We start from the raw sequence: 15972 nt of genomic DNA, 5'->3' as shown, positions 1-15972 counted from the left end.
AAAAGTTGAAGCAGGGGGAATTGAAGTAATAACAAATACACTCAGAGCCTGGGGAAACTCATTTATTTTCCTTGGGGAGAAAAATTGAAGTAATTGTTAAAATACTATCTAGAAAGTTATAATAGATTATTCAGATGCTAAGACATTATGATATTGAGTAAATCTTATAACAAGTGGGCTATGGAGTATAGTGGGATCTTCCTTAAACTTCGTTTAGGAGAAAGTAGTGAAATAAGGTACAAAATTGAGGTATTAGAACAGCGCAGACTTTTTGTGCCTCTAAAATCTTACATTTATGTTTGTAGATTAGTTTGTGGATCTTCAGAATGGCATTTTCCCACTGTCCATTTGGAGTACAATAAGACAAATTAATACAAATCAAAATAATATGGCAGCAGCATCACATAATTTGTGTATACTGATGCAGTAACAGATTTAATTTAGTGCAGCTTTTGAGAAGTCTTTTGTGATTCAATTTATACAGCTGCTGTCCAGGCCTAAGCTGGCCAATCTTTCAGCCTTGAGTGTCTTGCCTGACTGATATTTTTTAGAGCAGTTTAGGTTCACAGCAAAATTCAGAGGAATGTTACAGAGATTTCCCATATACCTCCTGCCCCCCATATGTCCCCTGTTATCAATACTCCCCAATTATCAACATCCCATACCAGAGAGGTACATTTGTTACAGTCGATGAACCTACATTGACACAGCATCATCATCCAAAGTCCATAGTTTACAGTGGGGTTCTTGGTGTAGTACATTCTACGAATATGGACAAACGTACAATGACACATATGCACATTACAGTATATTTTAGGGTATTTTCACTACCCTAAAAATCCTCTGTGCTCTGCCTATTCACACCTTCTTCCTACCTACCCCCTCCCTTTGTTTACTACTGATCTTTTTACTGTCAATAGTTTTGCCTTTTCCATGTCATATCATTAGAATATAGGACCTTACAGTATGTAGCTTTTTCAAATTGGTCTTTCACTTAGTTATGTGCGTTTAAGTTTTTTCCATGTGTTTTCATGGTTTGATAGACTCATTTCTTTTTAGTGCTGAATAATATTCCATTGTCTGGATGTACCGGTTTATTTATCCATTCTCCTACTGAAGAACATCTTTGTTGCTTCCAAGTTTTGACAATTATGAATAAAGCTGCTATAAATATGTGTGTGCAGGTTTTTTTGTGGACGTAAATTTCCAGCTTCTTTGGGTAAATACCAAGGATAATGATTGTTGGATTGTATGGTAAGAGTATGTTTAGTTTTGTAAGAAACTGCCAAACTGTCTCCTAAAGTGGCTGTACCATTTTGCATTTTCACCAGGAAAGAGAGGTCCTATTGTTCCACATACTGGGCAGCATTTGTCAGTGTTCTGGATTTTGGCCATTCTAATAGGTGTGTAGTGGTATCTAATTTTTTTTTTTTTTTTTTTTTTTGGCCTTGCCACATAGCTTGCATTCCCTGACCAGGGATTGTGAAAGTGCCAAGTCCTAACTGCTGACCACCAGGGAATTCCTTCTCATTGTTCTTTTAATTTGCATTTCCCTGATGACATATGATGTGGAGATCTTTTCATATGCTTCTTTGTCATCTGTATATCTTCTTTGGTGTGGTTTCTGTTAAAGTCTTTGGCCCAATTGTTTTTTTTTTTAATTTATTTTATTTTAGTTTTATTTTTGGCTGCGTTGGGTCTTCGTTGCTGCGTGTGGGCTTTCTTTAGTTGCAGCAAGCAGGGGCTACTCTTCGTTGTGGTGCACGGGCTTCACGTTGCAGTGGCTTCTCTTGTTGCAGAGCACGGGCTCTAGGCACATGGGCTTCAGTAGTTGTGGCACGTGGGCTGAGTAGTTGTGGCTCGCGGGCTCTAGAGCACAGGTTCAGTAGTTGTGGTGCACGGGCTTAGTTGCTCTGTGGCATGTGGGATCTTCCCAGAGCAGGGCTCGAACCTGTGTCCCCTGCATTGGCAGGCGGATTCTTAACCATTGCACCACCAGGGAAGTCCCGTTTGGCCCAGTTTTTAATCAGATTGTTTATTTTCTTGTTGTGAGTTTTTAGAGTTCTTTGTATATTTTGGATAATAGTCCTTTATGAGATGGGTCCTTTGCAAATATTTTCTCGCAGTCTGTGGTTTGTCTTTTGAGATCATGGCATTGTCTTTTGCAGAACTGAAGTTTTTAATTTAATGAAGTCTAGCTTATCAATGATTTCTTTCATGGATTGTGCCTTTGGTGTTGTATCTAAAAAGTCAAAGCTATACCCAAGCTCATCTAGGTTTCTCCTATGTCTCCTGTATTTCTCCCATGTTATCTTTTAGGAGTTTTATAGTTTTTTCTTTTACATTTAGATCTATGATGCATTTTGAGTTAATTTTTGTGTACAGTTTAAGGTCTGTGTCTAGATTCATTTTTTTTGCATGTGGATGTCCAGTTGTCCCAGCATCATTTGTTTAAAAGACTTATCTTTGCTCCATTGTATTGCCGTTGCTCCTTTGTCAAAGATCAATTGGCTATATTTATGTGGGCCTATTTCTGGACTCTATTATTTTCCATTGATCTATTTGTCTATTCTTTTGGCAATACCACACTGTCCTGATTATTGTAGCTTTATAGTAGGTCTTAAAGTTGAGTAGTGTCAGTCCTCCAATTTTGTTTTTCTCCTTCAGTATTGTGTTGGTTATTCTGAGTCTTTTGCTTCTTCATTTAAACTTGAGAATTATTTTGTCAGTATCCACAAAATAACTTGCTAGGATTTTAATTGAGATTCCTTTGAATCTATAGATCAAGTTAGGAAGAACTGACATTTTGACAATATTGAGTCTTCCTATACGTGAACATGGAATATCTCTCCATTTTTAAGTTCTTTGATTTTGTTCATCAGAGTTTTGTAGTTTTGTTCATATAGATCTTGTACATATTTTGTTAGATTTACACCGAAGTATTTCATTTTTGGAGGGTGCTAATGTAAATGGTATTGTGTTTTTAAAAATATATATATATATATTTATTTATTTATTTTGGTTGTTCCGTCTTAGTTGCAGCATGCAGGATCCTTTGTTATGGCATGTGGGATCTTTAGTTGTGGCATGTGAGCTCATAGTTGTGGCATGCGGGCTTCTTAGTTGTAGCATGTGGACTTCTTAGTTGCGGCATGCAGACTCTTAGTTGCGGCATGTGGACTTCTTAGTTGTGGCATGTGGACTTCTTAGTTGTGGCATGTGGACTTCTTAGTTGTGGCATGTGCACTCTTAGTTGCGGCATGCATGGAGGATCTAGTTCCCCTACAATGGATCAAACCTGGGCCTCCTGTATTGGGAGCACAGAGTCTTACCCACTGGACCATCAGGGAAGTCCTGGTATTGTGTTTTTAATTTCACATTCCACTTGTTCATTGAAGGCGTATATGAAAGCAGTTGACTTTTGTATATTAACCTTGTATCCTTACTATAATTACTTGTTAGTCCCAGGAGTTATTTTATTGATTCTTTGTATTTTCTGTATAGATGACCATGTCATTTGGAAACAGACCATTTTATATCTTCCTTTTCAATCTGTATACCTTTTATTTCCTTTTCTTGTCTTATGGATTTATCTAGTACTATGTTGATAAGGAGTGAGGAGAGGGGACATCCTTGCCTTGTTCTTGATCTTAGTGGGAAACATCTAGTTTCTTACCATTAAGTATGATGTTTGCTGTAGGTTTTTTTGTAGGTATTCTTTATCAAGATGAGGAAGTTCCCTCTATTCCTAGTTTACTGAGAGTTTTTATCATGAATGTGTATAAGTTTTTTCAGATGCTTTTTCTGCATTTATTGATCTGATGATGTGATTTTTCTTCTTTAGTCTGTTGATGTGATGGATTACATTAATTCATTTTAAAATGTTGAACCAGGGACTTCCCTGGTGGTCCAGTGGTTAAGACTCCATGCTTCCACTGTAGAGGGCATGGATTCGATCCCTGGTCAGGGAACTAAGATCCTGCATGCCACATGGCACAGCCAAAAAGAAAAGAAAAAAGGTTGAACCAGCCTTGCATTCCTGGGATAATTCTCACTTGTTTATAGTGTGAAATTCTTTGTATACATTGCTGGATTTGATTTGGTGGTATTTTGTTAGGGATTTTTGCATCTATGTTCATGAGAGATATTGGTGGAGTTTTCTTTTCTTGTAATGTCTTTGTCTTATTTTGGTATTAGGGAAATGCTGGCCTCATAGAATGAGTTAGGAAGTATTCCTTCTGCTTCTAATCCTCTGAAAGAGGTTGTAGAGAATTAGTATAATTCTTTAAATGTTTGGTAGAATTCACCAGTGAACCCATCTGTGCCTGATGCTTTCTATTTTGGAAGACTATTAATTACTGGTTCAGTTTCTTTAATAGATGCAGGCCTATTTAGATTGTCTGTTTCTTCTTGTGTGAATTTTGGCTGATTGTGTCTTTCAAGGAATTTGTCCATTTCACCTAGGTTCTCAAATTTATGGGTTGAGTCATTCATAGTATTCCTTTATTATCCTTTTAATGTCCATGGGATCTATAGTGATATCCCTCTTTCATTTCTGATATTAGCAATTAGTTTCCTCTCTCCTTTTTCCTTGTTAGCCTGGCTAGAGGCTTATCAATTTTATTGATCTTTTCAAAGAGCCAGTGTTTGGTTTCATTGATTTTCTCTGTTGGTTTCCTGTTTTCAATTCTACTGATTTCTGCTCTTATTTCTTTTCTTCTGCTTACTTTGGATTTAATTTTCTTTTTCTAGTTTCTTAAGGTGGAAACTTAGTTGATTGATTTTAGATCTTTCTTCTTTCTAATATATACATTCATTGCTATAAATTTCCCTTTAATCACTGCTTTTGCTGCATCCCACAAATTTTGATAAATTGTGCTTCCATTTTCATCTAACTCGAAAAATTTTTACATTTATCTTGAGGTTTCTTCATTGACCCACATGTTATTTAGAAGTGTGTTGTTTCGTCTCTGCATATTTTATTTTATTTTTAAATTAAAAAAACTTTTTTTTGGCTGCGTTGGGTCTTCATTGCTGCGTGTGGGCTTTCTCTAGTTGCAGCGAGCAGGGGCTACTCTTCGTTGAGGTGTGCAGGCTTCTCATTGTGGTGGCTTCTCTTGTTGCAGAGCACGGCCTCTAAGGCGTGCTGGCTTCAGTAGTTGTGGCTTGTGGGCTCTAGAGCGCAGGCTCAGTAGTTGTGGCACACAGACTTAGTTGCTGTGCGGCACATGGGATCTTCCTGGACCAGGGATCGAACCTGTGTCCCCTGCATTGGCAGGCGGATTCTTAACCACTGTGCCACCAGTGAAGTCCCATAGTTTCTGCATCTTTTAGAATTTTCCATTTATCTTTCTGTTATTGATTTCTAATTTAATTCCATTGTGGTCTGATGGCAGACATTGTATGATTTCTGTTCTTTTAACTTTGGTAAGGTGTGTTCTATGGCCCAGAATATGATCTATCTTGGTGAATGTTCTGTGTGAGCTTGAGAATAATGTGTATTGTGCTGTTGTTGGATGAATTATTCTATAGATGTCAAGTTTAGCCAGTTGATTAATGGTGTTGTTGAGTTCAACTAAGTCCTTACTGATTTTCTGCCTACTGGATCTGTCCATTTCTGCTAGAGGGGTACTGAAGTCTCCAACTATGATAGTAGATTCATCTATTTTTCCTTATAGTTCTATCAATTTTTACCTCATGTAGTTTAACTTGATGGTCTGTTGTTAGGTGCATATATATTAACGATTGTTATGTCTTCTTGGAGAATCAACTCTTTTATCTTTATGTAACATCCTTCTGTATATCTGATAACTTTCCTTGCTCTGAAGTCTGGTCTGTCTGAAATTAATATAGCTACTCTTGCTTTCTTTTGATTAGTGTTAGCATGGTGTACTTTTTTCCATCCGTTTTTTAAAAATATCTTTATTGGATTATAATTGCTTTACAATGTTGTGTTAGTTTCTTCTCTATCCATCCATTTACTATTCATATGTATGTGTCTTTGAATTTAAAGTGAGTTTATTTTAGTCAACATGTAATTGAGTCTTGGGTTTTGATCCACTCTGACAATCTTTTAATTGGTTAATTTACACCAATCACTTTCTTTTCAATCTTGGGGGCAGCAGTTTGTCCTGTGTCCTTCCTTCTCTTATGGATCTGAAAAGATACATTGATTTTTCAGCTTTTTACTTGTTGTTGGGATAGAATGGCGACTTATAAGCTTCTTATATGCAGTACTAGATAACCTCTGATTCTCTTTTTATGTCTGCTGATTGCCTGAAGTGATGCCTCATCTTCAGTGTAACTTGGTTTTCTTTTTTGAGAAATGTGAATGAAGTATAAACTACTCAGTAAAGATGTTGGGTTAGTAAAAATAAAAGTGGAAGCAAAGGACTTTAAGCCTCTCCAAAGCCAGATCCCAATAGAAACAATGTACTTTGCCCACAGTCCTGATGGTTCCTATGAATAACTTTAAAAATTAGATATTTTATAACTGTAAACAGGAATATGAAGACTGAGGAATAGCTACTGGATTTGGCAACAATAGGCATTGGGTGGGGACTTCCCTGGTAGTCCAGAGGTTAAGAATCTGCCTTCCAATGCAGGGGACACGGGTCCTATCCCTGGTCGAGGAACTAGGATCCCCCATGCCACAGAGCAACTAAGCCCGTGCACCACAGTTAGCTGGTGCACCGCAACTACAGAGCCCACGTGCAGCAACTGCTGAGCCCATGCACTCTGGAGCCCATGTGCTACAAGTAGAGAGCCTGTGGGCTCTGGAGCTCACATGCCACAACTAGAGAGAAGCCCACATGCCTCAACGAAAGATCCTGCATGCCTCAATGAAGATCCTGCATGCTGCAGCTAAGACCCAACGCAGCCAAAAATAAATAAATGAATAAATAAATAATATTTAAAAAAAAAGGCATTGGATGAACTTGGCAGAAGCCATCTCAGTAGAAGCTTGATTATAGTGGGTTGAGAAATGAGCAGGATGTGAGGGGGCAGCCAGAAAAAGTAAAGGCAACTCTTTCAAGTGGTTTGGCTATGAAGGGAAAGAGGGAGAGCAGGTGTCAAGTCAAGGAGGTTGTTTGTTGTTGTTGTTATTATTTTAAGAGGAGAGGGTTGAGCTGATATGAAAAAAGCTAGTAGAGAGGGGGAGGGAGATGATATAGTACAGAGGTGATTAATGAAGAGAATGATATCTCTGAAAATATAAGAAGGTAGGGGATTCAAGAAATATTTAATAAGCACCAATCATGTCACACACTGTTGCCTTCAAAGAGCATATGTTCTGATGGGGAAAAAACCCAAAAAGGTAAATAAGTATCATATAAGGCATTTAGTATAACTAAATCTAGTGGTTCTTTAGATATAAATAATAAAAATATATGTGTATAAAATACCAGAGAATATCATGCATAGAAAGATCCTTTTTTCTTACTATTTCATACTTTTACTAAATTAGTTATTACTTCATGAAACTTGTTCTTCAGTTATGTATATTTGTGTGTATATTGGGTCATGATTTTTTTTCCAAAAAATTGAAATCCACTGATTAGAGGGTGAGTGAAGGCATTAATAGCCCTTGATGGAAAGAGAAATAGCTCTTAAGCTGTAACTGCGGAAAGAAAAGAGAATGGGGTAGATACAGGTGAGTTTGGAAATCTGGTGGTAGGGAGCTGAGGGTGAGTTGAGATTTGTGGAGGAGAAATTAGGCTGGCAGAGGGTTGGAGGAGGAGGCTCTCCAGTTGGGACCATTGTGAACAAAGGCATGGCTATGAAATGAAAGAATGGAAAATGTTTGAGATATGGTGAGCAATCCAGTTTGACTAGAAGGCAACCCACATTATTGAATCTACCTTTGCATTTTCCATTCTACCCCACTTCCTAACATTTTTGCTGTTGCCATCCTAATTTGGGCCTGTATTATTCCCACTTAGAATAGTTTCATAACCATTTTCTCTGTACCCAAATTCATTTTACTTGCTATTTCCAGTTGATCTTGATACGTTACTGCTGCAATTTTTTTGTTCTTCCACCCGCACTTAAAACAAGTCAACTTTGGGACTTCCTTGGTGACGCAGTGGTTAAGAATCCGCGTGCCAATGCAGGGGACACAGGTTCGATCCCTGGTCTGGGAAGATCTCACATGCTGCGGAGCAGCTAAGCCCGTGCTCCACAACTACTGAGCCTGTGTTCTAGAGCCTGCGAGCCACAACTACTGAAGCCCACGTGCCTAGAGCCCGTGCTCCGCAAGAGAAGCCTGCACACCGCAACAAAGATCCAATGCAGCCAAAAATAAATAAATTAATTAATTTTTTAAAAAACCCAAAAAACAAGTCAACTTTGATATTCCCTATTACCCATTACATGTGGTGGTACTCAGTCATTTCTTGTATCGAAAAAATAGATGCATTTTGAACAGTAGAGGGGGAGTAGTCTGAAAATGCAGGCTGCACCCCTATTATGTATTCCTTGAACCTCAGAATGAGGACACTATCTGTGTTGGGAATCCCCAAGACTACCCCCAGGTTTGGTGATTTACTAGGAAGACTCAGAGGACTCAGCATATGGTTATACTCACAGCTACGATTTATCATAGCGAAAGGGTACAGAGCACAAGTAGCAAAGGGAAAATGCATGTGGGACAACGTTCAGAGAAAATTAGGCACAAGCTTACAAGCGTCTTCTCCCGGGAGAGTCAAACAGAACATGCTTAATTCTTCCAGCAACTTACTGTGACAACAGGTGTGAAATGTTGTCTATTAGGGAAGCTCATTATAGGCTCAATGCCTAGAGTTGAGCCGTGGTTACAAAGGCACCCTCTGCCTAGCATGTGCCAAAATTACAGACTTATAGAAGGAAACTAGGTGTTCAGCATAAATCACATTGTATACGATACAAACATTTAGGCACAGTGAGTCACTCTTACCATTTCCGGGAATGGTGGGAACCCAAGTTCCCAGTCAAGGGCCCATTTTTGCAAGCAGGCATTGCTAAGGACGGTAGTCTCAGGCCTGCTGTGTTAACTCTTTTCTGCACACTATTCTTACTTAATGTGATCCTATAAGGTGGGGAAGTGGCCTTAGGGGCTGATTTGGAAATGGGGTGATATGGGCTTGGGAATGAGGGAAATGTGAAGAGGTCAGGACTTTGTTACCCCCTCTTCTTTTCTCAAATAAATTTGGGATCCGATGGAAAGTTTTGTATAGAAAAAGGTGCTGCTGTTAAAATTGCATTTGAAAACCACTCCTTTAGGGAATTCCCTGGTGGCCCAGTGGCTAAGACTCTGTGCTCCCTGTGCAGGGGGTCCGGGTTCGATCCCTGGTCAGGGAACTAGATCCCACGTGCTGCAACTAAAGATCCTGCGTGCTGCAACTAAGACCTGGCACAGCCAAAAAAAAAAAAAAACTGTTTCCCTTAAAAAAAAAAAGAAAACCACGCCTTTAAACAATGAGATGAATTTTAAGCAAAATATTGATAAAATCACGTTGAGATTTTAGCAAGATCATCCCTGTAGTTGATGGAAGATATTTTTAGAGATTGTGGTGTGGTCATGGTAAATGTGAGGCGGGAGGTGATCAGAGACAGGGAGGCCAAGCCAGAGACAATAAGAGGCCCAGCTGGAGTGGTTGTGTGAAGAGGGGAGGAGGGAATGGATTAGAGAGTATTTAGGATGTAAAATTGAGTAGCACTGATGATTGATTGGCTGAGGACCTGGTTGAGGGCTGGGGAAAGGGTTTGTGGGATGGAGGAGAAGGAAATTAGCATTATCTTAGGTTTCTTACTTGGTTGATTCCAGGGAGTGGAAAAGAGCATTTTCCCTGGTTGTGAGGTTCTCAAATCCTCCAACACTAATGGTTGTCCGTCAATTCAGTTCTGGCACTACCTACCTGGAGGTAGCATCGGATCCCCCAAGTTAAAGGGCCAATCCCACAAAAGTGGCCCCACTTCAGAGGCCAGCTGCAAATGGGCTGCCCAAGCTACCCACACTTCCGCACGTCTGACTACAAATTTAGTGGGTTGATACTTAGCTAAATTTGATAATTTACTAGTAATGGTCATAGAAATCAGAAAAAACACTTTACTTATGTTTATCAGTTTATTATAAAGGGTACATAGAACTCAGGAACAGACAAATGGAAGAGATGTACAGGGCAAGGGATAGGAGCAGGGGTGTGGAGCTTCCGTGCCCTCTCTGGGTATGTCACCTTCCTGGCACCTTGATGTTTTCACCATCCTGGAAGCCCTCCATATCTTATTGTTCAAGAGTGTTTATAGAAGCATGTAAACATATAATTTTTTAAAATTACTTATATAATTAATTTTTGGCTGCATTGGCTCTTTGTTGCCGCACGCAGGCTTTCTCTAGTTGTGGTGAGTGGGGGCTACTCTTTGTTGCGGTGCGTGGGCTTCTCACTGTGGTGGCTTCTCTTGTTGCAGAACATGAGCTCTAGGCATGAGGGCTTCACTAGTTGTGGCACGCATGCTCAATAGTCACGGCTCATGGGTTCTAGAGCACAGGCTCAGTAGTTGTGGCGCATGGGCTTTGTTGCTCTGCAGCGTGTGGGATCTTCCCGGACCAGGGCTCGAACCCGTGTCCCCTTCATTGGCAGGCAGATTCTTAACCACTGTGCCGCCAGGGAAGCCCTATAATTTTTAAAAGCTAACTTGTAAAACAGCATCTATAGCCCAAAGTTTCCCTTTTTCCTGTGAAACCTTTATTGAAGTACAATTTATATACAAATAACATTCATGATTTTAGGTGAACAAGTCAATGAGTTATGACAAATGTATACAGTCATGTAACCACCATCATAATCATAATATAGAATATCTCCATCAGCCCTAAAATTTGCTCCTACCCCTTTGCTACCAATCCTATAACCCTATTCCTGGGTTCTAGAAACCACTGATTTGCTTTCTTCCACTAGAAAAGTTTTGCTTTTTCTAGAACTTTGTATACTGTAGTCATATACAATTAAATTTTGCTTCTGGCTTTTTTCAATTAGTGTAATACTTCTAAGATTCATCTACATTGTTATATTTATCAGTAGTTTTAATCCTTTTTACTTCTGAGTAATATTCCATTGTGTGGATATACCATCGTTAACCCATTCATCAATTGATGGACATTTGGGTTCATTTCAGCTGTTAAATATTATAAATAAAGCTGCTGCTTTGAGTATTCAAATACAAAAAAAAAGTGGTTATAGAATTTAATCTCCAGCCTCCCCTGCCCTCCCAAGTTGGTGGGTGGGGCTGCAAGTTCCAACTTTCTAAACACTTGGTCTTTCTGGGGACCAGCCGTGTCCTGAGGTTATCTTGGGGCCCTACCCTACGTTCATTAGCATATGTGGGATGGAAAGAGGCTCATTATGATAAACAGAAAACACTCTATCACTTAGGAAATTCCAAGGGTTTTATGAGCTCCGTACTAGGGACTGTGGACCAAGGGCAAATATGTTTCTTATACCACTCTGGTAGACATCTCAAATTGCTGGAAACCTTATGGAACTCTCAACCTATGCCTCCAGCTTCAACATGAACCCAAGCCTTGTTCTTGGTCCTATGAGGCTTAGGGTTCCAAGAGACCCTTAGTCCGGTTCTCTTTTGCAGGCTGTAAGCCCCCTGTATTAGTTAGGGTACAATTTAGGCCTCCGTAACAAAGAGACCCTAAAATACACTGCTTGAAAAGCAAGATAGACATTTATTTTACATAAAAATCCCGGCAGGTGGTCCAGAGCTGGTTTGGCAGCTCAGCATTGTTAGGGAACTTTGCTCTGCTTTGCTCAGCATTCTGTGCGCCTCTCCTTGCCAGGTTGGCTCTTCCAGCTGCAGTCATGGCACTTTCTTTCCAGTCAGAGGGAGGGAAGGGAAGGGGAGGAGTGGGATTCACCCTTTCCCTTTAAGTGCTCCAGAGCGGAGCTGCACACATTTCAGCTTATATCCCATTGTTCACATGACCATCCTGGCTGCCAGAGAGGCCAGGATATGGAATATTTCACTCGGCAGCCTTGCACCCAGCTAAAACCTTTATTCAGAAAAAGGGAGAGCAGTTATTAGAGGATAGCTCTGCCCTATCCCCAACAGTCATGGTATATTTAAGGATTTTTTTTTTCCTTTTTTAGAAAATGATGGAAATAATGTTGTGACTGTTAATTCTTTTCCTAAATTACGTAGTTTTCATATTATTGAAATAAAGGAAACATGGTATTCAATGGAACAAGAGAAACAATGGCAAAATACCCTTGTAAAATCTTTGTCTAAAAATGTGCCAGTTTGCTGCTCACTGAACCTGCCCCAGATAAGGAATGGAGTTATAACTGGACCTTACCACAGACAATCAATTTTCTTCCCCAAGAAGCTAAAAAAAGGATTAACACACCTCCCTGCTTTGAAACAGACACTCTGTTGTGTCTCAACTCTTTGTGTTCAACCTAAAGGTGATGGAAAAGGGAAGGAGTCTCGCAAGCAGTGTGCTGAATTCAATGTGGTAACATCTGAATGCTGTGTTGTTTTAGACAGCGAATAAAGAGGCAGTAGAAAACCCTTTGTGACTAGTGTCTAAGTCTCTATCTTCTTACTGAAGAACCAGATTTAGGCCTAATGCAAAGAAATGTACCACCCCTGCTGTGAAGAAGGATGTGACGAACCAAGGTGGCTCATTCATTGGAGTGGAGGCAAAGCAGACATTCCATTCTTCCTGGAAGAGGGGTTGTAGTGATAGCTTATGAGTTTGGGGTTTATTAAACTGAGACATTTATAAATATATTTATGTTACAAAATGTGTTTTATATTATTATTTTCATCAAAGTGATATTTATAACAACTGCTCAAATATAATTATAACTGGTTAAATTTTTAATGTGGCCATTAAGAAATAATGTAGAGCACTATGAAATATCTTCATTTCAGAAAGTCTAGAATTTTATATATATTTTTGTTTATAGCCTATACAGTTCAGACAGCCAAGAGTATGTCTCCAACTGCTGCTACAGAGGTTTATTCAAAAGCTTTAGCTGTTTGCCATGGACCACTGGACCACTATGACTTTCTGATCAAAGCTCGTGAGCTAAAGGACGATGAACATCAAAGAAGAGTCATACAGTGTTTGCAGGAATTACATGAGGACCTCAAAGGATACAGTATAGAGGCAGAAGGCCTTTTTTCTAAGGTAAGGTTTGTGTGACATTAAAGATTGAACAGTTAAAAATGTAAGCATTTAAAAAATGGATTAAATGCAGTTGGGTACAATGATGAAAGAGCTTGAAAATTTCCTACCAGTTCCTTTAAACAAGCTCTGTTGGATCCCCATTTCTGACCTCTTGATGTGCCATAGCTTTCTTTCACCTTCAGCGGGATTCAGATAGCTTCATATTGAGGTATTTAAAAAAAAAAACCCTAAATACCAGTCAAAGTGAAAACTTGTGTGCATTTCAAAGCTTCTCCCTCCCTCTAGGTTAGGCCTGGCCCAGGATCAGCAGCAGAGAAGAGGGGGTGCCTTGTTCTTCTCTCTCTTCTCCTCTCTCTGCTCGCTTGGCTTCTCTAGGCTCAGAATGAGGGGGATAGAAGATTAGAGTGAAACAGCAGAGTCTGAAGTGACCAGTTAAGGGCCTTTTGTGTGGTAGATGCTGACATGCTAGCTTTCTGTGAGGGGCACTGGGTGGATTCTTCAGGACTCCCATGAGGACCTCCCTGCTGCTCCACTCTGTGACTGACCTCTTACGACTCTAACGGAACACCTCACACCACTACGTGGGGCTGAGACGGCCTTGCCCTTGCACTTAGCCTTCTTAGAGGGGTCCTTTCGGGACAGCGCTAACCAGGTCACCTTTATGGCATCTACTTAGGCCACGGGAAGTATAACATCTCATTTCTCCAACCCCTTCTGCATGGGCAGCTTCAGTCAGTCTCCTGCCCTTGGACTTCTGCAGATATAAGAAGCAAGCACCAGTGTCTGTCTTTGTCCTGTGCACCCCTATACTCCTGGGGACACGTGTCAAGTTATTCCATGAGTTCTTTCACTCCCTGCTTTGGTAGCTGTCTGTAGATTTTCTCACCTAAATGAGTATCCACCCCATTTTTTCCTTAATGCTAATCTCCTTGGATGTTTCTCTTGGGGACCCCCTGCACTTGGCATGAGGTTCATCTGGGGGAAATGCCACAGAATTCTTTACCCAGCTAACAGCTTTCTGCCTTGATTACTTTGGTTTTAGGGCTGTTTTTTGACTTTTTTTTTTCTCTTTTTAAGTAATTCCTGCATGGATACAATTAGTGCCTCTCTTTAGTGTGTAGGGGGACCTGTCTCCCCTTGTCCTCAGCTTTGAGTTTTTGCTGAAATTCTGAGACACCAGGAAAACTCCCATTCCTTATCCTGCTGTAGAAGCCATTGTCATCAGTGGTGTCATCCTCAAATCATGAGGGGTATTAATAGTTATAAGAGTTAGAATATTGTTCAACCTAAGAAACTACTTTTCCTTTAACTGACTGACCAAACCTCCTCCCCCGACCCCGCTACACAAATATTCTTTTATTATAAGATCTTTATAAGAAAGGTATTGTATAACAATGTGTTAGTAGTACTTTATTTAAAAACTCTACTGAAAGTAATTTTACGTTTTAAAAAGCACTTCAGAGTATAATGAAATAGTTTTATTTTTATATAAGGAAAAGGCTGCCATTGTGTTAACATCTTTTGGTTAAAAGGAATAGAGAATTATTTAGGTCTGAGAGAGAAATGGAGATGTAGAATAAGATTACATAAGAAAATAGCAATGAAGGGCATCTCCATCGCTCAGCCAGGCCTCACAGAGCCTGTGCCAGCTTTCAGCAGTGTTAGTGGCTCTGAAAGCTTTGATGACTTGTAGTAGGAGGTACCCATTGATTCTCCAGAACCCTGCCATTCACATAATCTGCTTACTCTTTGTTCCTTTTCCCCATGCCCTTACCCACTTCTGTTCATTCTACCAGCTTCTCGGTTCTTTTCTTGTATCCATGGTTTAAATTCCTGAGTAAAAATCTGACAGTCCACCGAAACACTTCATCCCTGTTTGGGCAGAGCTTTCACACCAGTTTTCCAGAGGCTGCTAGTTAGCACAAAGATTGGATCTCTGTATAAGGTGCCATCCAGGGCTCCCGTGAGCAGGGTGGTTTCCCTCAGAAGTGGACTGTGAGTGTGGGAGCCAGAGTGTGTTAGCTAATCCAGAACAATGGTTATGGGAAATAATGATGAATTATCCCTTTTGATGGCCAACGTTTTCTCTTTTTCCTGTGTTTCCAAAAGTTGATGGGTGAGTCAAGAAGCAAAAAGTTTGGAAAATACAGATTGCTTAGGTACTGCATACCTAATTATAGTTTGCAATACAGGAGGTCTTCCAAATAAAATAACAACTTTGTTATGTATCACAGCCAGGAAACAAGATGTTTTACTTACCAGATTTTTTTTTTTGTTATCTGAAAGTTAAATTTCTCTCATGACTGTTGTATCTTATTCCCTTTCTAGCCCTCTCCCTTTTGGAAATACAGTCCTTTTCCTCCTCCCCACTCTGTATCATCCCTAGGGCTCATCTTACAGGGGGTGGTGAACTTCCATTCCTTAATAAAATATTCCTTAAATTAACTTATCTGGTTGCCAATTCAACAACCTATTTTTTTCTTTAAAATTATTATTTGGCTCTTCTTAAGGGTATTTTCCCATACTTCCACCTTTGATTTATAAATTGGCTATGCTGGATTTGCCTAGTAAATAGATAGCTATTTAGCAGTAAGTAAATGCAGTACTTTCTGTCTAGAGGCCCTGGTTTTATTGGGTAATTCTTATGTAAGGAGGAAATTTGACAAGTCAGGTAGCTTCAAATGTGTCTAATGAAAGCTTATATTTGTTAAATCCCAATGCATATGTGAATGAATGTTTAGTAAATGGATCGACATCTCTTTATGATAGTATTTGTCCTATAGTTTCTTTAG

At 39.7% G+C, this 15972-nt stretch overlaps 1 protein-coding gene across 3 annotated transcripts in view; it reads left to right on the top strand.

Annotated features, from left to right (window-relative positions):
• The window catches only part of AFG1L (AFG1 like ATPase), a 199920-nt gene that overhangs the window by 17330 nt on the left and 166618 nt on the right, over positions 1-15972 (top strand). For all 3 annotated transcript variants that reach the window (XM_065889073.1, XM_065889074.1, XM_065889075.1), the window contains exon 2: positions 12957-13180. In XM_065889073.1, the coding sequence (XP_065745145.1) occupies positions 12957-13180 (224 nt within the window). The remainder of the gene's footprint in view (positions 1-12956; positions 13181-15972) is intronic.

Source organism: Phocoena phocoena, chromosome 12 (genome assembly GCF_963924675.1).
Source record: "Phocoena phocoena chromosome 12, mPhoPho1.1, whole genome shotgun sequence".
Lineage (NCBI taxonomy): Eukaryota > Metazoa > Chordata > Mammalia > Artiodactyla > Phocoenidae > Phocoena > Phocoena phocoena.
Note: the sequence above shows the minus strand (reverse complement) of the source record. Positions and strands in the feature narration are given on the sequence as shown.